We start from the raw sequence: 22245 nt of genomic DNA on the forward strand, positions 1-22245 counted from the left end.
TTATTTTCTTCATAGAGTGTTAATCTTTGAATGGATCAGGTCATCCACTGTGAAGAGCAGCTACAAGTAGAACTCCATTAGCAGAATTGCCACTCTTATAATGAGGTTCATGGAAAAGGGTGGAGCTGAGGCTCGGTCAAAACGCCCCCTCCATGAGTTTCCTGGATTATTATCTGCCTTCCTAAAGTGGAGGCCATTTTTTTCTACTGCTTTCTAGTGGAGTGAGGGACTTCTCTGAACATTTCAGGGGGTACCACTCACCTTCCTGGTTCCCTGTCTCTCCAGGGAGCCATAGTATCTGCTTTGAATGCAGGAGGTCCCAAGCTCAGCCCTTGGCTGAACACCCTGGAGAGCTGCTGCCAGCCAGTGTAGACAGTACTGAACAGGATGCACCAATGGTCTGACTCAGTATGAGGCAGTTTCCTATGTCTTTCTGCCCCACAAGTGCTTGGGCTTTTTTTTTCCCCCCAGCTCTGCCTCCCTGCTCCTCAGCTGCCAGCCAGGCCAGGGAATTGTGGTGGGGGGATCACATCAAAGGGTGATTGTTTGCTTCTGCCTGTTTGAAGTTGGCTGCTCGCAGTTGGCATGTGGAGTGCAGCCCCCGCTCCTCAGCTCCCACAACGAACCCTCATTGCCTTGCTCTTAAATTATCAGAGACACCTGCACCCACCAATTTCCATCTTTTATTCATGCTCTCCTGCCCAAGCAGAGGCAGACGGACACCTTCCAAAATACAAAACGGGAGAAATCTAGAATGGGAGCAAGTGGGAATCTTTCTGTGGTCAATTGCCGCATTCCCATCTAGGCAATCTTATGGAGGCCATATGTTGCTGGTAGGCAGGTCAGGGCTGGAGACAAAGGTGGGTGGAGCAATTAATGCTAATTTTACCTTTGTACAGTAGGTCCGTTTCTACTGTCCCACTTTTCCTTAAAGGTAAAGGGATCCCTGACTGTTAGGTCCAGTTGTGGCCGACTCTGGGGTTGTGGCGCTCATCTCGCTTTCTTGGCCGAGGAAGCTGGCGTACAGCTTCCGGGTCATGTGGCCAGCATGACTAAGCTGCTTCTGGCGAACCAGAGCAGCACATGGAAACGTCGTTTACCTTCCCGCCAGAGCGGTACCTATTTATATACTTGCACTTTGACATGCTTTCAAACTGCTAGGTTGGCAGGAGCTGGGACTGAACAACGGGAGCTCACCCCGTTGTGGGGATTTGAACCTCTGACCTTCTGATCAGCAAGCCCTAGGCCCTGTGGTTTAACCCACAGTGCCACCTGTGTCCCTCACTTTTCCTTAGGACGTCCCTATTTTCATCAGAGAAATGTTGGAGGATATTTGACCCCTGAGCCAAGGAGATACAACCTTTAGAAGGCAACTGAAGGCAGCTATGTATAGGGAAGTTTTTTTAATGTTTAATGTTTTATCATGTTTTTATATATGTTGGAAGCTACCCAGAGTCACTGGAGCAACCCGGTCAGATGGATGGAGTATAAATAGTAAAATTGTTGCAGTTGTTTTTATTGAATAGGACGTCCCTATTTTCATCAGAGAAATGTTGGAGGGTATGTAAAGTTTGTGGCCTGTGGAGAATCACACCAGCTCTCCAGTCAGGTGGGGCAGAAGCAAGAATAATTAACAAAGAACCCGCTGCCCCCAATCTTGGGAACTATAGTTTGTTAAGGTGCTTGGCGCTGTAGCTTGGTGAGGGCTGAACTACAATTCTTAGGATTCTTTGTGTGAGGGGTGGGGAGAGAAATGTGTGTTAATTGTGTTTTAGATGTATGGAGAGGATGTGACCTCAATAAGCCTAATGTCAATTAAAATGCAAACCGATCTAAATGTCTCCTCCTTCCATATCTTGAACTTTGGGGAAACTTTGAGAGAGAAATAGCTTGTGCCAGAAGGGATAAAAGCACCTCCCTGCTGAAGTGAATGGCAGAAATTGAGTAGCCACAGATGACACTTCATCAAATAAGGAACAAAGAGGCAAGCTGTGAATGGAAGAGTTTTATTCTCTGAGGACAGCCTGGACAGGAGAGGCGTAGGGATCAGAAAGAGCAGGAAGAATGACTCAACTGCCTGGCAGAATCCTCAACCACATCCCTCTTCCTGGCCCTTCCCGGCCCTGATTCTGGGGAGCAAGGTCTGTCCTGCAGCTTTTTCTCCCCCAATGCACCCTCTTCCTCTCACCTTTTTAGGGGTCCCTTTTAACCCCCTTTGTGCTGGCTGCAAAACAAAACAAACAAAACATTGGGCTCTGCAACCCCTTGCAGTTCATACAGGAGGTTGGTGCTTCCTCTTCCTTGGCTGCTGGATTTGTACACTGTAAAAACAAGGTATTGCATCTTTCTCTGCTTAAAAATAAAGAAAAGGAAGAAAACGACAGAAGGAAGAGCTTCCATAGGAAGAAAGAGTTGCTGCTATACAACTGAAGTGGCATTTGCCCTGCAGAGATGGCTAAGGTTAGCCAGGTTTATTGCGTTATGGAATGACTCAAATATTCCTCCCATGTCCTACTCCTAGGATCCTGCATGGGTCACATGAAAACATATGTATGGAAACTGATCACTGGTCCACTTGAGTAAGATCTGCTCTTGGGGCCTTCAACAATGACACCCTTGATATTTTTCCATTACACCCACAAAGCCCCTGAGCACCCCCCCAAAAAAAAAACAACTTACTGCCCACTTGATAATGATCTCATGTTGAGAGTGGGAGTGGTTATCGTCTTATCCTTTGAAAGGTACATAGAGATGATGGAGGAAGTTGGAAGAGTCACCATCTTTCCCACTTCCTCTTTCATCTTTGTGTGCTTTTAAGGCTCAGACTAATGCTACTTGGCTGACTTTAACCCAAATATTTTGGAAGAGCAAAGTGTGCCACGCTCTGTCTCTTTTTGTGGGGAGAGTTGATGTGGTGGATAGAAGCGACCAAAGAGTGTGGCACCCATGTCAACACTCTCAAAAGTTCAAATCTGCCCACTGGCTTAAAAAGTTGGTGGCCCTGATCTACTCCAGCAGCAGATCCCCAAAATCTCTGGTATAGCCCCCACCCAGCTCTGCTACCAGAGTTCAGGAGATGCTAATTATTGAACCTAAGACTTTTGGCATGCAAAGCAGGCAACTCTACCACTGAGCTACAGCCTTGGGAATGCACAGAGAAAGGTGGCAGCTGTGGGTGGTGCTCAACAAAGTTCTACTCATAGTAGAACCACTGAAATGAGTGAACCCAAAGGTTGCATCAAATGCTAGTCCTATTTAGAGTTGATCCACTGAAATAAATAGACATTACTAACTGAGGTCCATTAATTTCAAAGGTTCTGCTCTGAGTAAACATTAGTTGGAGACAACTCTGAGTGAGCCATGTCCATTAACCACAATGATTCTGTTCTTAGGACTAGCATTGCGTATAAATGCTCAGTTGTTATGCTGGGAGTCAACATTCCAAAAAAGATGGACCAGTTGAGCTTCCTTTATGCTGGAGACTGTGCAGGGGGCGAGGAGAGATGCTGTGCTTTTAGACCATTTTTGCTTATTCAAATGGGGGTGGGGAGGAGAGAGAGCCATCTGGACTGTGGCAGACAATCCTATTTACAGGAAGGGTTGTGAGGTGTCTCTCTCTCTCATGCATTGCTTGTTTTGTGTCTTTGTTTCTTCAGAGGGCTGTTTCTCCCCCCTTCAAAAAAAAAGAAAAATGAGAAGAAAATGGTACAGCCCAACACCAGAGTGCCTGGATCCTCTTGCCAGCAGAGAGGCCTACTAAGAGATCAATGGGCTTTCTCAAACCCAAGTTCTGTACTTGGCTGGAAACAGTCACAAATGCCTTTCAAGGAACCAAAATACATCAACCCCACCCCTCCCTGTATCCCATAAAGAAAGACCAGAAGTACAGTGGTGCTTCCTAGCAGCTGAAGAGAAGCTATGTCTGGTCCCGTCCTGTCCCGGTGAGGACAATGCCTTGGTGGACATTAGAGAGATCAAATAGATGAAGGTCTTTCTTTTAGCAGCAATGGAAGAACAGAGATAGTCTCTCCCCAGACCTGGAAGAGGAACTGGGCCACATCAGGTTAATCTCTGGCTGGGTGAGCTGGAATGTGGGAAACCTGAGTTTGTGGCCCCAAGTCCTGGACCCCCAGCCCAAGCTTCAGGCTTGTGGGTGTGAACTGCTGGTATATTCAAAGTGTGGCTTTTTTCTCCCCTGCAGGCAACATCCTCCACTTCCGAAAGGATCATCTCAGATTCCAAGGCGCAGGTGAGGACCCAGAATGCATCTTCTCTGCCTGTCCTGGCTTTGGTGAGGTGTTCCTTGAAAGCCCATTCTCTTCCATCCCAATAAAGGGCAGCTTAGGGTGCCTGCCAGAGATTATTGCAATGGGATGGCAGGATAAGGCTTAAAGTCCCTTGATAGTCCTCCATCTCTGCTCATGAAGAATGGTCAGGACCATCACGCACAGCAGAAGTGCTAGTCCTTGGTCCTCTGCAAGTAAAGTCCAAGATATGGGAACTGCAGTGCATATGAAGTCCACCCTAATGATGAATTGTGCAATGCAAGCCCCAGCCCTCCATCTCCAGGGGGAACAGGCCTTCCGCTGAGAGTGGCAGATCATTCTGTGTGCAGCCCAGAACCCTACGTCTAACCAACCATCCTACCACACAACCTTTAGAGGAATTTCTCCTTGGCAGGTGCTTAGCCACCAACACAGGTGAAGAAGCTTCTGGGTCTATAGAGGAAGGGTCCATCACAGGTGTCTTCTGGAGCCCATGGTGTTGAGCAGCTGAGACCTCATGATCTGGATGCTGGTCAGGATCTTCCTCTGGTGACCCACAAGGCTGATGCCCAAACTCTGCACATCACTGTGGAAACAAAGGCAGCATCAGGCAGACCAAAAGGAGAACACTCAAAGAGGGTTCAAAGTAGGGGCCGTGAAGGGTGTGGCCTGGGGAGGGTCCCACAAACCAGAGAGAAAGAGATATAGAGAGCAACATTTAGCCTGTTCAGGGACATGCTATCAGGAAGAAACATTCCTAGGAGATATAAAGCAAGGCTGGTGAAAGGCATGGCCTGGGAAGGAGGTCCTGGGGTCATATAGAGAGAGCCACATTTGACATACACACCTTGCTGGGGCCAGATGCTTCCCACCCCTAGTCTAGCTAATAATGCTCATGGGTATTCTGAGCCAGGCGACATTATGCCGATGGAACTTGCAATGCAAAATGAGATTCTACCCACGTCCCTCCAAAACACCATTTAGGTTGCTTGATAATTGAAAGTGCAAAAGTGTGTTCAATGAGGGAGAATCTTTCACTGAAGCAAATCACGGGGGAGGGGCGGAATGAGTATTTCTCCCTGTTTTTCATTTTAAGTGAGATTCTTTGCAGAGCTCTATCTAAACTGTGATCACTGTCCAGGACTTGGATCCAAAGGAGTGGTGGTGGTGGGGAAGTACGTTTTCAGGGGCAATTGAAACTGATGCGGCAATAGGAGAAGGGAAAGATCCACCAGCACCACAGTGGTGGTCAGTGCCCACTGGGAATGGTAGGGTGAGGCCAATAGTAAGTGGCGACAGAGCCAACAAAAGGAAAAGGGAACTAATTCTACTCTTGTCCCCATCTCCCTGCTGAGCTATACAACAGCAACACTGAGACTAAGGAGAAGAAGCTGACAGCCAGGGATACCCTCTCTGGACTGGTTGTCAGGAAGATGGCAGGCAGCTGAGGGCAGGCTGAGGGCACACAGAGGTTATTGGGCCAGTGCACAATTTGCCCTAATGAAACAACCTCCACCGCCCCTGAGAGTAGGCCTGGGCAAGTTCTCTCAGTTTCTCATTTTTCCAACCTTGAGTTCAGGTCTCCACGTTTTCAGAGCAGTTGGCTCCCCTCCCTGCCCTTTTAAAGAGTCCTTGTGAAAAATCACCAGTCATTTAGCATGAATTTCTCCTGAAAAACACACATCCGTATGCAATTTGGCCCAATACAGTGGTGCCTCGCAAGACAAAATTAATTCGTTCCGCGAGTCTTTTCGTCTTGCGATGTTTTTCGTCTTGCGAAGCACAGTCCGTTGCAACTGTGCCTCTTCAAGCGGCTTTAAGAAAAAAGCGAACAAACTCGCAAGACGTTTTCGTCTTGCGAAGCAAGCCCATAGGGAAATTCGTCTAGCGAGTTTTTCGTCTTGCGGGGCACCACTGTACACACATTCCTTTGCAAAATGTTTTACCCTAATAGAATGCCTTTTTGTGTCTTATTTTCATGAGGATATGTAGTTTTAAGGAACTGGTATGTGCGTTTCTGTACACAAGTTGTGGCTGGAGAAACGACATTGCAGAGAAGTGTGAATGTTGAACGACGGCTGTGTTTCGGTCGGCACATTGGAAATTGCAAATCAGGTTGGTTCGCCTTTGAATGCGAGCTGATTCATAATTCTCCCCATCCCTACTTGAAGGAGCCCTGGGCATCAAGCTGATTTTGAGCCGAGCTTAATCGAGTTCACCCGCCATGAGCCAGAAAGTGGGATCTCTTAGAATGCCTTGCTGGTTACCCATGGAGCACTGAAGTAGCTTCTGCTGATGTTTTGTGGCTGCTCTCTGAGAGAATGAGTTGGAATCTGTGCTGGGTGGGTGAGGTAGTTGCCTATTCCTGCACAGGCATGACTAAGTCTCTTAACATCTGCACTTCCCAATTTTCTCCAACAGAACCGCACCTTCTGCTCAAGACAGAACAGGTGGGGGATACAGCCAAGTCTGGAACAGAAAGCTCCTCAGCTGTGGCTGAGGAATTGCCTGACGCTCCTCATACAATATGCTAATGCTTCTCCTGACCTCTTTCAACTGATAGGTTGTGCAGGGGCAGGAAGATCCAATGGGGCTCAAGAGGTAGATGCATCCCAGGGATTCGGATTGGAGGTCAGTAGCAGAACAGGCAGGTGTCCACTGGGATTGATAGGGTGGGAAGCAGGGAGGCCAACAGTAGTGGAGCCAGAGCCAACGAGTGGAAGACCCAGAGTCAATGATAGCTGGAGCCAACTAATTCTGGTTTTATCTCCATCCTTGTCTCTGCTAAGTTCTACAAGGGCAACACTGAGGCTAAGAAGACAACAGCCAGCTGCACCCCCTAGACTGGGGGCTCATCCAGACTTCCGCTTGTCCCACTGCTTTCCTCAAGAAAAACCCAATCTTTACCACTGAATTGGAGGAAACATCATCCGGGTTTCCTGCAGATTGACAACAGCTCCAATTTAGCACTAAAAAAATGGGTTTTCCTAGGGGAAACAGCATATAGAAAACCATTTGGATAAGCAGAAGCATGGAGGAACCCTAAATGTGAGTGAAGAGGTAGGCAGATGGGGGCTGGCTAAGGGTCGACTGAACTTGGACGGGCAGTGCCCCACACATTCCAATGCACCAGCCTCCATTCAGTGAAATAACATGGGTCTCCTACCAAAGAGGAGCATGACCAAAGCTGGTCCTGGTAAGTGGTACAGTGTAACAGGGAAAGGGGTGTCACAGTCATAGTACAGAGAGTGGGGGATCCTTTTCAGCCCAAGAGCCACATTCCCTCTGGTCAACCTTCCAAAGACCAAAGGCCAGGGGTGGGCAAGGCCAGAAGGAAAAGTGGGTGGAGCATGAGATGTAAATTTTACCTTTCTGCAGCAGCCTAGTTCACACACACACACACACACACACACACACACACCTCTAGCCTGCAGCCATGCAAATGAAGTGCGTGGTGAGAGTTCAAGGACAAATTCCAGCAAGGCACAAACACTCAAGGAGGGTGCAAAGCAGGGGGAGTGAAGGGTGTAGCCTGGGGAAGGTACCAAAAGCCTGAGATAGAAATCTAGAGAGCCACATTCAGCCTCTGGTCCTTACCCCTGCTATGGTGCCTAGCACAGTGACTGAAGAGGAGATATTGGGACTGGCGCCCCATTTTGGCCCCTGTTCACCAAACCTCAACCACCCCCCACATACACATTTTGTGCTTACTCGATGTTCATCCGCATCACCATGCCAAGGGAAGAGTAGCCGGCCAGAGCAAAGTTCTCTTGGTATCGCCCCAGCCGGATGGAGTCCAGCCAGTCTTCCACAGTTGCACAGCTGGTGAAATCGATGCAGCCTCGTTCCGAGATGGTTTGGGTGAATCTGCAAGCCAAGAGATGGAGCACAGGAGGGAGAGGTGAGTGGAAGGTGGAGCAATGATTCTGGCAGCCCTTCGTGTGTAGGAAGCGTGTGGTAGTAACACAGCATCTAAGGAAGCATAGGCCACTTATTTATTTTTTCCCTTTCCCAGAATGCACTGCTTCTTAACAAGAGGGAGAACAAGGCAGAGCACAGCCAGCTGAGCTCTGGCTCACTCTGTTCAGAGCCAGTAAGTCAGACAAGGGAAACATCCATCATCCCTGCTGGTTGGGGCTGATAGCCATTGTAGCCCAATATCTAGAGCAGTGCTTCCCAAACTTGGGTCTGTTTTTGGACTACAGTTCCCATCATCCCTGCTCACTGGTCCTGCTAGCTAGGGATGATGGGAGTCGTAGTTAAAAACACCTGGAGACCTAAGTCTGGGAAACACTGATCTAGAGAGCCACAAGTTCTCCTTTTAGTGTGTCAATAGAAGTCAGAACAAAGACTCATACAGAGAAACAGCACAGAGCCCCCTTTCTGGATGGAGATTCCAGGATGGGAGAACCTGTGGCCTTCCAGATGTTGCTGGATCACAACTCCCATAATCGCTGAACATTGGACATGCTGTCCAGGTGTTGGTGGCAGTTGGAGTCCAGTAGCACCTGAAGTGTCACAGGCTCCCCATCCCTGTAGTAAGCAATCACTGCTGCTCATCCTCTAACTTCTCAAAGGTGTTCTTCTCTGTCGGTCTGCCTCATTCACAGAGTGCTGGAAAATTTCGTTATAATTTCTATGGCGCATGATAGACACTCCCCCCCCCATCATCTCACCTTGTCCTGGGTGGTTCTAACCACCCTTTGCTGCCTTCCTTCACTCCTGTCCTCATTGCCAGGGGAACAATGGACATCACACAACTAGCTTAGTTCTCTTCCCATGGGAGCAGAGCATCTCTCTGCTGGCGAACACATACCTGTTGACTGTGGCCGTGCACTTGAGGTTCTGTGGGCTGCGGATGAGCTTGTCCAGGATGCTGACAATCTGGGGGAAACGTGGCCTCTCATTCCGATCTTTCTGCCAGCAATCCAACATGAGTTGATGCAGGGCTGTGGGGCAGCCCATGGGGGCAGGCAGCCGGTAACCCTCCTCCACCGACTGAATGACCTGCGATGAAGATGTGACAATGTGAATTTATTGGTGTTACACCTCCCTTTCCTCCAAGGTTGTACACTCAAGGTTCTGCCCTTCTCCATTTTATCTTCACAACAAACCTGCTTGGGAGGTTAGGCAGATAGGAGTGGAGATTTGAACCCGGGTCTCCTAGGTCCTAGTCTGATACTCTAACCACTACACAGTGCTGCCTCTCCAAAGGTTTGCCTTTCTAAGAATCACCCTACTAGGTGAGGTCAAGAAGCTCTCAGAGAAGCTTAGAAGCAGGGGAAGACAGTCACAGCTAAGGAAGGGTGAACCTGTCCATTTCAATGCCTCTCATTTTTTCAGTCTCAAAAAAAGTTTTGCCCATTTCCACATCAGTTTGCATTTTTAAAGAAAAGAACAAAACCCTCAGGAAAATCCATCAGCATTTCTCTTTATATACACATTTTCATATGCCGTGCAACATAACAGACACATTTTAACACAGCAATTTCCCCCAATAGAATGCAGTTTCATGTTATTTTCACTAATATATGCCCACACCATCCTAGTATGCGTGTGTTCTCTCTAAAAACTGCTTGGTTGGAGAACTGCCTTGCAAAATTCAGAGAACTGCAAATGCTGAAGGACTGCTGTGTTCCAGTTTGTGTATTGTTTCAAGCATTGCAAACTAGGCAGGTTTGCCTTTCAATGCAAACTGATTCAAATCTCTCTCTATCTCTCTCTCATCCCATCTTGTTAACCTCCAGCCTTGGGCCTTCAGGGCTGCCTGAAGAATCCTTGGAAAAGGATACTGTGCTGCTTAAAAAACAGAGATGGCGGAAAACCAAAGGAAAAGTAGAGTGTGCTTCTAGACCTCATATCAAATTTGTGGAAGACTCTTTTTGAATGGCTAGAGCCCTGCTCCCACCAGAGATCAGCTGCCCCATCCAATTTCCACTATTTTTGCCCGAATTTCCTTCTACATGCATTATTGGCCCTGGAGGCTACAGGGACAGAGCAGAGGTGCAATTTGCCTGATTTCCCCAATTCATTCACTTTTCTCTAGAGCCTAAGCCCACCCTGCTTTGCAGCTGTGTCTGTTTCCTAAATGACCAGCTCTTTTGCTTTGGTGTGCTGGGTCTTTGTATGATTTCATAATTGCTTGCTTAGTGTTTTGTGAACACACAAAATGCCTGTATGATCTACACTTCTTCCCCACTGCAACATATTGTGTGTGTGTGTGTGTGTGTGTGTGTGAGAGAGAGAGAGAGAGAGAGAGAGAGAGAGAGAGAGAGAGGAGGGAGGGAGAAATTGGAGCAGTACTAGCCATGCTGGGTAACCTACAAGCCTCCACTTGGGAGGGTATGCAGGGATGTATAAGGAGAGACTGAGCCAGGGTTCAGGCTAGTCCAGGTAATTACTGCACGATTCATCCAGGGAATTGACTCACTTGCAATTAATGTTCTTTTTTCTTTTCCAAAACAACGCTATCAATTTGATTCTTAACAGGGTAATCAAGTCACATAATTAATTGGAGCATTTTTAATTTTTGACAAAAAGATTGTGAACACATGTGGAATCCCATTCAACGTGGAGTGCACAACTACAACACATGCCATGTTTGGGTAGCAAAAATTCTGAAAATTATGACTTTCTTTGCAATCCCACCCAACAACTATGATGTGCAGAGGTTGGGGGGGGGGGCTGGGAGACATCTACAACAGATTGACCCTCTGGCTGAAGGACCTCCCTCTGCTCTTTCGTTTCCCTTCCTTGATGTCTTCTTGGGCACACTTCCTTCTAAACTGGCAGCCATCTGGATTGAGTAACAAATTCCTAAAGGAGAGGCCAACTAGTCTGTCACAGTGCAAAGATCCCCATGGAGCCTGTTTAAGACCAACACACTTGAGAGCATGGAATGTGGTCTCAACAAATCCTGAGGCATGGGAGAACATGGGAGGAGCCGAAATTGGTGGAGCGATGGTGATGGCAGTGGGGTGGGGACCCTCTGAAATTTATCAGTTCAGAGAGCTTTGCCAAAGCATAGGGGGAATGAGAGAGGGAGCCACCATGGACAGAGTGATGGGAAGAAGGGGAGAAATCCTTTTTAGGTCATCAATTCAGACCTCTGGTAAGAATGGTCCTTCTTCCAGGAACCTGCCAGGGGCAGGAGTGAGAGAAACTAGAGTGGCAGAAAGGGGGGGTGGAGGTACGTCCCCACCCATTTTCTATTCTCACTCCATTTTCTACCCTGTGTCCAATTCCTGACTGAAACCCTTGAGAGTCACTGACAGTCATTTTGCTTAGCTAGATAGGGCAAGTGTCTGACTCGGGATAAGGCAGGTTCCTTTGTTCTCACATCTTAACAGAAGGACCATAGCTCATTGCTTTCCATGCAAGAGGTTCCAGGTACAACTCCCAACATTTAGACAGGTAAATCCCTGTCTGAAACTATTGGAGAGCACCTGCAAGTCAGTGTAGACAATACTGAACTAGATGGACCAATGGTGTGATTTGGCAGAAGGCAGTTCCTGATGAAGTGCAGGAGCAGAGAGTTGAGAAGGGCGCCAGTCTCTGGTTCCAGAGTCTGTTCCAGATGCTGCACCCTGTTCTCCTACTCTGACCCCACCAGCAGAGACCATTCTTGTCTTCCTGGCAACTTGGGGAAAGGAATGGCCCGGGGATGTGCACAATTCCCTTCCCACAATGCTGAAATCTACAGGGATCGCTTTCACGCAAGTTCTGTTTCAGGTGGAGGAATAGATTAAGTCATGGGCAGCAGCTGCTGCTTCCCTTACGTCCCGGTTGGTCATGTTCCAGTAAGGCCGCTCCCCATAGGCCAGCACTTCCCACATGACAATGCCGTAGCTCCACACGTCACTGGCTGATGAGAACTTGCGGTACGTGATGGCTTCTGGTGCTGTCCACCGAACGGGGATTTTCCCACCCTGCAATAAGGAAAGTCCAAGGCAGAGACATGCAAGTCAACCAATCTGAATGACGCAACTACCACTAGCCACCAAGAACCACTATATTCATCAAAACAGGCCCTCAGGGGGGTTGAAACCCTGAACTGGCTGCTAAGTTATCTAAGAGCTTTCCATAGCTAGCTGTGTTTGTGTGCATGGGCTTCTGCAGTTAAAGGTAAGTAGTGAGAGAGTGCACAGCAGCGGCAAGGAGCATTTTTCAGCCTGAGGGCCACATTCCCATCTGGGAAGCCTTTTGGGGGCCACATGTCAATGGTGGGTGGAGCCAGAGGCAAAAGTGGGCAGAGAAACAAGGGTCAATTTGACCTCTTGCACAACAGGCTAGTTTCACACACCATCTCTGTCCTTCACCCAGGGATCAGAGTTGAAGGACACATGCCAACATCTAAAGAGGGTGCAACGTGGGGTAGGGAGAGGATTATAGAGGCTTGGGGGGCTGTATTCATCCCTCCAGGCCTCAGAATCGCCATCACTTATGTACAAATTAGTGGTGAGTTAATGATCCTTAAGCTGAATTTTTCTCAAACCATTTGGGGCTGGAGCACGATAAGGATGTCTGCCTTTTCCAAAAAGTTCTTTCCTGTCTGGTAGCATTGGGTATATCATGATGGTTTCATCTGCCCCTCAAAAGGCCATCTATGCTGTAAATGTGTGTGCCATTTTCTGGGGGAAATGAAACTCAATTCAGGATACTTCTGAGCATTGCAAGCTGCCCAGATTCATAACTCTGAAGCAGCACCAGCAGCAACATCTCAGATGCAGAACCAGATGCTGGAGGAAGGCAGTGAAAGAGACCTGTGGGGGCAATAGGAACCTGACAGGCTCCAGAGAGCAGGATCAGACATCCTTAAGGAAAGGTCTGTAGCTCAGCAGGTAAGCACATGCTTGGCCTGCATAATGTCTGGTGGTCAATTCCCAGCATCTCCAGGTGATGTGAAAGACCTCTGCTGAGAGCCTGGAGAGCTACTGCCAGTCGAAATGGACGATACTGGGCATAGTGGTCCATGATCCACTATGGTGTATATATATAAGCCAGGCTACTATATTTTGCTGAGAAAGGAATATTGAAGGGGGAAGGCTGCCTGAGAAACAAGGAGGGCAAAAGCAGAGTTAAGCTGAATGTGGTTCTCTCTGTGTGCATGTGTGCGTGAAGAGCCCTCAAACTAGGATCTGCAGGAAGAGGCACCAGTTCAACAAAGCTACAAAACTGCTTGAAGGAAGGTTCCCCCAAAATCTGTCAAGGTCCAGGGAATTCTCCAGATGCCTTAAATGTCTACAGAGATGCTGAGGAGTGGGGTTCATTTGGGTTGATGAGGCATTGCCCTGCTAACCTCAGTCTGCCCTCTTCCACCCCCAGCTGCCTCTCTGCTTTCAGAGTCCAGAGGTGGCAATACCTGCCAGCATCAGTGTTGCCCCTGTAGAATGCATCAGAGAGGAGGATGGGTACAAAACTAGTGATAGCTGGCTCTGCCTGTTATTGCCTCTGGCTCCTCCTACCGCTGGGCTCCCTACCTTCTGCCCCACCAGATGCCACTGGTCCCAAGAGACCACCAGTCTCCTTCCAGAGGCTTAGAAACCATCATGGCAATCCAGCAGTATGTAAAATCATCATCACCGTCAGGACTCCATAAAAAGAAAGCTAATCATAATCACAACATAATCGCGACAAGTAGCCCCTGTGTGCCGCAAGCCAGAGCGTACCGTGGTGGTATAAGCAGCCTCGGGGTTGTTCTCCAGGATTCGCGACAGGCCAAAGTCAGAGACTTTGCAGACCAAGTTGCCGTTGACCAAGATGTTGCGCGCTGCCAAGTCGCGGTGCACGTAGCCCAGGTCCGCGAGGTAGCGCATGCCAGCGCCGATGCCTCTCAGCATGACGACCAGCTGAAGCACCGTAAATTGCCCATCATGTTTCTGGAGAAAGACCAACCCGTGTTAGTTTTCAGCCAGTGTCATGTCACCGGTAGAGGCTGGTCTGGAGGGCAAACAGGGCACCACCACACCAAACTCAGCCTGCCTCTAAGCAGCCCCAGATTGCCAGGCATCTTACTTATAACCAGTCCAGTGGGTGGCGCTGCCTGCCAGCTTCCTCCTCCTTGGTGTTGCCTTTGTAGATCTCACCAGGGAGGAGGACGGGAACGAAACTAGAATGAGTTGGCTCTGTCTCTCATGGGTGACCCCGGAGGAACCAGCCCACACTGCACCCCACTAATGCATATCCCAGGACCAACCTAAAATATACTGGTTACATTTCAGGGCTGTTTAATACACTTTTATAGTCATCCAGGTTGGTGGAGGCAAATTCTAGAGTTTAACAATGCACCATGTGAAGCAATGCTTTCTTCCATCCTTTCCTGAAAGTTGGAAGAAGTTGAAAGAAACCTGTCCTGAATCATTCAACATTCAGCTTCATTGGATGCCTCCAGGTTCTAATATTCATAGAATCATAGAATTGTATAGTTGGAAGGGACCCTGAGGATCATCTAGTCCAACCCACTGCGATGCAGGGATATGCAGCTGTCCCATATGGGAATTGAACCTGAAACCTTGGCATTATGAGCACCATGCTTGAACCAGCTGAGCTATCACCAGCTCCACCCCCTTGATTATCGTGGCTGCCCCTCTCTCAACCATTTTGGGCTTTATGCTATCCTTCCTCCTGTGAGCCTCCAGTCAGATGCCACTGTCATGAGGCTGCAGCACCCGCCTCTCCTTGCTCCTGTCAGTCACTCTGCCAGGAACCGTGCAGCATGAATAAGAAGGCGTGCTGTTTTACCCGGAGAAAGGAATCCAGCGAGCCGTTCTCCATGTACTCGGTCACAATCATGACTAATTTGCCTGCAGGAGACAAGAGAGGTCAAGTTAATAGACATGTGCCTTTGCAGCTGATGTGTTTCTGGCTGTTCAGGACTGGTATGAGACATTGTGTGGATGAGGGGCACCAATGGGTCCCCCACTCTACTTGACCACAGCTGTGCAGTCTTTTCTTTTTCAGCTGCTGCACCACTCACTGCCCTCCCAGATGCCCCCCTCCAAGATATCATTTTGGCAATAGATGAGGAGTGGTGCCACTTTTGAATGGGGGACAAGCTTGATACCCACCCATGGTGGTCACCAGCCATCGTTATTTCCCCAAAAGGAAATCTAGGTATGTAGAGCCTATATAGAGCTATAATAACTGCAGAGTCTCTAGGTCAGGACATTGCATTTGGGGTAACCCCCGGATTAGAGTTCAAGCTTCACTCTCATTCTAAAGAAGGATGTAAGCCTGGCTATTTCCAATAGGGCTGATTTGGAGCCCAGTGGGGAAGGCAAGGAGACCAATGTCTGAATTGACCAGCTGCTGGTGCCAGGTCTTGGGGTGCTTATTGGTGGGGAAGGGACATTTAGAAAGCCCTCTCTGCTCCACCATAGTTCCTGAGACTTCCTCACAGGATACCAAAGACAGACAATCTATAGGCACTGTTCGTGTTATTAAGTCATTCTGATATTTGCATCCTATTACCATAATGCTTTGCATCAGAAGTGTGACCCGAAAGCTCCCCCTCCTCCCCAGCTTTATAATTCAATTCAATTCAGCTCATCCCAAAAAAAGAGAGTGAAAGGGCATTTTACTTCTGTGCAGGAAAAGAGAGTCAGAAGCGCAAGCCAAACGTTCCCTCCCCCCTCCCTTTTTTCTCATCTCCATCAAATGAACCGCTGCAGGAAGAACAAACCCAAATCAACGGCTCATTTTGCTAATGATATTCTCAAGGAAGCAAGGACAGCAGCCGGGGACAGGCTGCCTTCCTCTCCCTCTGAAATGAGAGGCAACAACTAAAAGAGAGAGGAGAACTAAACTCCTGCCTGAGGCTTCAGAACAATTGACAGCTGGCCAGTAGGCCAATCCAAGTTGAAGGTTACCAAGTCTTGGGCTAGACCCTTGTAGGTGTCTGTTTTCAGAGGGGTCTAACCTGTAGGTAGGGATGGGTGAATCATAGGAACAGAAGAAGAGCATGAGGGAATAGGTCATTGACCCATGTGGCCCAACATCCTGCTTTGACACTGGCCAACCAGATGTCCATGGGAAGCCCAAAAGCCAGATATGAGCACAACAGCACTCTGCCCACATGCGACCCCCAGCGACTGGTATTGAGAGGCATAATGTTTCTGACAGTGGAATAGAGTCATGGACACTGGGGACAGAGTCATGGACACTGGGGACCAAAACTCAGTGGCATATGTTAATTTAAACCAGAGAAGGAGGATCTGTGGTCCTCCAGATGTTGGACCACAAACTCCCATCATCCTTGAATATGCTGGCTGGGGCTGATGGATGCTGAAGATCAACAGCAACTATTTTTGTTTTATTTATTACATTTCTATACCGCCCTTCATCTGAGGTTCACAGGGGCAGTTTACAATATAAACACACAAAAATATATAGCATAGTAACAACTAAAATAGTAATCCCCAGCCACACACACAAAGTTTAAAAGGCAATAGATGGTTTAATTAGCCAAAGGCTAATCTAGAAGGCTGCTGAGTCCTCAGCCCTGACAATCACTTTCTCAACATACATATTGAACCTAATTTGCATTGTGACCGGTCAGGGTAAAACAATCGGAGGCTGGTGGAATGAATGTGACCACTAGTAAGGCTGAGTTTGATAGCCAAAAGATGAGACTTGCCCAATGCCTTTCCAATGTCCCTCAATGATGCAGGTATCCCTGAAACAAGATTGATTTCTTAAAGCCATTCACGATTCCCCTCTTCATAATAAAGTCCCTTTCTGGGTTGGTCTGCAATGCTGATGCGTCCAGACTGATATTAAAAAGGTCTTTGATTAGTTTTTCCTCTCTGCTTGGGGCCTCGAATATCCTGCAGTTCTTCTGAAGACTGGCCCCTTCCACCCTCTTTGCCCACAAATTGATTCTTGATGTCCTTATTCACAGGAAACTATGCATTCTTCAAGTGCCCCCCTCCCCCTGTATTTTAAGAACCTTTGTCCTTCCTGACAGCCCATTTGGATGGAAGGAAGATAGATGTGTGGGTCAGAGGAGGCAGAAGAAGAGAGTAATGGGGACAAAGGCTAGCTAGCTAAGTTGCAGCATCACATCATAAATAACTGTGAAATCTGGGTGTAGACTAGTGGCTAAGAGTCTGATCTGTGACCCAGGAGGGATCTGGTTCAAATCTCACCTGTGCCTTGAGCTCCCTGGGTAGCCTTAGGCAAGTCACACTCTCTCAAACCTGCCACATTCTGCACTATGGAGGAAAATAACACAGACCTCTCTTACAGGATTACTATAGGACAGCCTTCTTCAATCTACAGCCCTCCAAACGTCCTGAACTAGAACTCTCATTATCTCTGACCATTGTCAATGAGTCCAAAACACCTGGACAGCAGCATGGAGGAAAAGGCCGTTGGAAGAACTGCAACCAAATCATAGGCATGCAAGTGTTTTGAACAACATCATTCTCTCTAGCAGCCCCTTGGAGCCATGAGACATGTTCCCCATGTTCCATATGCTAAACTCACCTAGGTTGAGTCAGACCTGGCCTCACACTTACTTTTGGTGACCACCCCCTCCAGGTGGATGACATTGGGGTGGTCAAACTGGGCCATGATGCTTGCTTCACTCAGAAAGTCCCGCCGCTGCTTCTCTGTGTACCCAGCTTTCAGGGCCTTGACTGCCACAGGTACCTCCCTCTTCCCAGGTAGCTTCAGACGGCCATAGCACACTTCTCCTGACTCTCCTGCAGACCAAGATGGACCAGCACATCACATTCAGTTTTTATCTTACTGCCAAGCCCCTTCTGAGCTTCCCTTGGCCCCCAATTCCACCCTCAGATAGGCTTCTGAGAATCTTCCAGAAGGCCAATGATTCTCATTTGAGAAAATGAGATCTGGTGCCCCATTGTCCTTAAAAGAGCAGCTTCCCCTGCCCCTGGATGTTCTCTGTGTCTAGGGAGAGGGACATCTATGGGGGAAAGGGAGTACAGACCAGACCCAATGACTCTCTCGATTTTAATCCTGGAGGCTTCGATTTCTCGCGTGAACTCATGCACAGCCTGGCAGGGGTCCTCATAAGTGTGGGGCTCCACGTAGAACTTTGACTCTGGGAATTTCACTGTAGGGCATTCCGAAAGGACAGAAGAGACATGAAGCTTGAGGCAGTTATGCAAAACAGGGACAGGGGAGAAAGTCGATCTTGTTTGCATTTGAATGAGAAACTGGCTCCTTGGCACTTCCCAAAGCAATACACAAACTCAACCCCCCCCCCCAATCCTCTGAAATTTGCACTTCCCTGAATGTTGCAGTGCTGTTCTCTAACTAAGCAATGTGTATATACATGAAACATTATTTTTTTTAGAAAATGAAAAAGAAATCCCACATGCATTTACAAAAAGCCTCCACTATTATACAATGGAACATTGCTTGCAAAAAAGTGCATGTTAGTCAAAACTGCTTACCAAAAAAAATATGTGTCTCTTAGGAGAAATCAACACTAAGATGCTAGCAATTTTTCGTGAAGATTTAAAAAGAAGAGAGTTGTAAATTGTGGAGGATATATGGATAAGCACATTTAAGATTGGGGAAAAGACCCAAGGAACTGAAAGAAACTGAAACTGACAGATTTATCTGTCCTTGGGCTTAGCAGCAGGTGACTGATGCTCAGGTGAGGCCAGTTGATGTGTCCCAGGTGAAGGTGCAGAGGATACATCCCATTAGGAGAAGGGAAAGGACTTATGTTTTTGGATCATCATCCCTCACTATTTGCCCTGCTGGTCAGGCTGATGGCAGTTGGAATCCAGCAACACCTCTCTCATAGAATCATAGAATCATAGAGTTGGAAGAGACCACAAGGGCCATTGAGTCCAACCCCCTGCCAAGCAGGAAACACCATCAGAGCACTCCTGACATATGGTTGTCAAGCCTCTGCTTAAAGACCTCTCCCTGCTCTATGCCAGTGATCTTTGACCAGCTGAGACCCAAGACCCACCTGAGACCCCCAAGCTACAACATGGGACCCAATTCCACATTTTTCACTTTTGTTATATAGTTTTAAGTGCTAATAATGCACACTATCAATCCTTACATGGCAATTCACAGAGCAATATGCATAGGATTAGCATGAAAACTAGTCTTCCAATGTGTCAGGAGAAAGGCATAGGCATGCAGTTGGTCAGAAATATATATCTTAGCTAAAAACAGTGTGTGCCTATCTCTTGCCACATTGCATCACTCATGAAAATTGATAAAATGAGCATCTCATCAGAAGAACATATTCCAGTCCTGACAAGCATGTAGTGCCCCTTTGGTATAGCCAGCCTAAGCTGGAATCCAACATGGAAGCAAGAGCTTTGCTGCAACCCGCCTGGTGTGGCCTTGCAACCCACCTGTGGGTCCTGACCCACTGGTTGAAGACCTATGCTTTAGGCTTGTCTACAGTAGCTAATGGTTGAGGAAGTCAAGTGAAAGTCCTCTGCCAGAGGGAAATCATCCGTGGCCTCCTCAGCACTGAAAGGATATCAGGGAAAGCAATACCAAGCTAGCAAAACATATCTCAGGGAAACAGAGACAGGCTCATACGAAGCTTCTTCCTCTAGAGAACCCAACTTCCTATCATCAAGGTTGCATCCTCCTCCCAGGTGGTTCAAACCTCGAGCCGGCCAGGTACAGTGATGCCTTCACTTTGCCTCCTGGGACAGTGTCAGAGTTCCATGTGCACCATAATGGAGGCTCTGACCCTGCACATTTACCAGCAGAGGCTTACTCTTGGCATGGTAATGTTAGCTCTGGTGCTGTAGAATGGACATACATGAAGGTCACTGAACAAACTTTAGCTCAACTCTTACCCTGTCCGTTCTGATAATGCATCTTCTCCTCGTCGGAGTCCTGGAATGCCTTGCTGTAGCCGCAGTGTCTGCACGCCCGGTGATGCGGTGGGGTGGAGGGTGAGGAGAGAGATGAGACACAAAATATGCTAGTGAGGCACCACCTTAAGAACTTAAGAAGAGCCCTTCTGGATTTGACCAAATCCCCATCTAGTCCAGCAACCTCTTTTCACAGTGGCCAACCAGGTGCCTATGGGAAATCCGCAAGCAGCAGATGAAAGCGACTTCTCCACTTGTGCTCTCCATCAACCTTTTCCTTCATCGGTGGTCTAAAACTCTTTTAAAGCAATCTAAGTTGGTGGCTATCACTTGTTTGCCTTCCTTCCATACTAAGAAGAAGGCCCAAACCCAAATGTTGAAACTTTTCCTCTTAGGGGCATGAAAACATGCAGAAGCATACCACTTGGGAGGAGGCCCCCAGTGAGAGATCTGTCCTTAAAAGATAAGCCTACCTCTTCTTGCAGATCAGAAAGAGCAGCAATGCGACGAGGCCACTGATGAGGGTGAGGCAGGTCCATACGACCGCTGTGGTGTCGTAATGGGGAGCTACTGGGAAAGAAAGATTGCAGGATTCTAGCTCTGCAGCCTGAGACAGGCAAACACCCACACATGTGCACTGTTCTTTTCCCTTTATCCCTGGGCTCAGCACATCCTGACTCCCCATGGAACAGAGGCAGCTATCTTTCATCAAGTCCAGCTAGCTCAAGACTGTCCACAATGACTGGCTCTCCAGGATTTCAGATAGGGGGAATTCTCAGCCTTACCTGCAGATGCTGGGGATTGAATCAGGGACCTTCTGCATGCAATGCAGATAACTCTACCACTCCACTACAGCTCTTCCCCAAGGAAACAAAGAGGCAAGGGTGATCCGTTGACAAGGAAATGTGTTCTTCCAAAGAATGGAGCCTGTTCCCTGAACATGACTTACTAGTGGGAGATCATTGCCCGTTCGATAGCTCAGTGATGGCCAAACTTGGCCCTCCAGCTGTTTTGGGACTACAACTCCCATCATCCCTAGCCAACAGGACCAGTGGTCAGGGATGATGGGAACTGTAGTCCCAAAACAGCTGGAGGACCAAGTTTGGCCATCACTGACATAGCTGATACGCCTTTGTTGCTTGAGAACACCAGTGGAGAAGAAATTATTGAGGAAAGTAATGGTAAAGCAGGAGAGGAATTCTAGCAGTGAAGGGCTGTAGCTCATTCATAGAGCATCTGCTTTGCATGCAGAAGGTCTATGGTTCAATGCCTGGTATCTCCAGGAAGAACTGGAAGGGACTCTTAGAGGAAACCCTAGAAAGCCACACCAGTCATTGTAAACAAAACTGAAATAGGTGGGTCATTGGCCTGTTTCCCTCTAAGGCAGCTGCCTCTGTTCCTTCGTTGAGCTGTGGCTGATGGAAGCTGGAGTCCAACAACATCTGGAAGACTCAATGGTTGCCTGATTCTCCTTTGGTCCCATGTCCAAAATTCATACAGAACCTCAGAACAGGTGACAGACCAAGGATAACAGGGATCATGACTGTGTCGGCACACTGCCCTAGAGCCTTAACTCTCCCCCTTCGGGGCTTAGCCCTCCCTTCCATAAGAACATAAGAAAGAGCCCATCTAGTCCAGCTTCCTGTTCTCACAGTGGCTAAAGGGATGCCCCAATGGGAAGCTCACAAGCAGCACCTGGGTACAACATTGCTCTCCCCAGTTGCGATTCCCAGCAACCAGCAATTCATGGGCATAACTGCCTCCAGCAGTGGAGGGAGAACTCCTCCTCTGAAATGGGTATGTCCTGTAGGGGTTGGAGGCTACTGCACGGGGGAAGGCAAACAGAGCTTGCATTTTGGGGTCGGGCGCCTTCCAGTCCTGACCCATCCCACACCTGCACTCTCATGCACCCCTCTCCTCCCCCTGCTTTGCCTCACTTGCTTTGGCGGTCTCCACTTCCACCACCTGGCTGAATTTGCCACAGCCGGCAGAGGTGCGGGCTCGGACCTGGAAGACATAGCAGGTTGCCGGCTTCAAGCCTGAGACGGTGGTGCTGTTGCCTTTGGACTTCAGGGTGGAGTAGCTCTGCATTTCTTTGTCCTGGGGAAGCAGAAAGTGACATCAGTCCAGGGCAGGGGTGGGGAACCTCAGGCCTG

At 48.3% G+C, this 22245-nt stretch overlaps 1 protein-coding gene across 2 annotated transcripts in view; it reads right to left on the minus strand.

Annotated features, from left to right (window-relative positions):
• Window positions 1-1992: 1992 nt before the first annotated feature.
• The window catches only part of EPHA8 (EPH receptor A8), a 60355-nt gene continuing 40102 nt past the window's right edge, over window positions 1993-22245 (minus strand). Inside the window, exons 7-17 of one of the 2 annotated variants that reach the window (XM_081201464.1) lie at window positions 22027-22189; window positions 20563-20656; window positions 20072-20139; window positions 18217-18342; window positions 17783-17968; window positions 15006-15067; window positions 13934-14143; window positions 12044-12193; window positions 9082-9272; window positions 7977-8132; window positions 1993-4851 (exon numbers count right to left, since the gene is read on the minus strand). In XM_081201464.1, the coding sequence (XP_081057590.1) occupies window positions 4737-4851; window positions 7977-8132; window positions 9082-9272; window positions 12044-12193; window positions 13934-14143; window positions 15006-15067; window positions 17783-17968; window positions 18217-18342; window positions 20072-20139; window positions 20563-20656; window positions 22027-22189 (1521 nt within the window). In that variant the 3' untranslated portion in view covers window positions 1993-4736. Of the gene's footprint in view, window positions 4852-7976; window positions 8133-9081; window positions 9273-12043; window positions 12194-13933; window positions 14144-15005; window positions 15068-17782; window positions 17969-18216; window positions 18343-20071; window positions 20140-20562; window positions 20660-22026; window positions 22190-22245 lie in introns of both variants that reach the window. The other variant, XM_081201463.1, reaches the window with a different exon arrangement.

This window comes from Podarcis bocagei (genome assembly GCF_964188305.1).
Source record: "Podarcis bocagei genome assembly, chromosome: 7".
In the NCBI taxonomy this organism is placed as follows: Eukaryota; Metazoa; Chordata; class Lepidosauria; order Squamata; family Lacertidae; genus Podarcis; species Podarcis bocagei.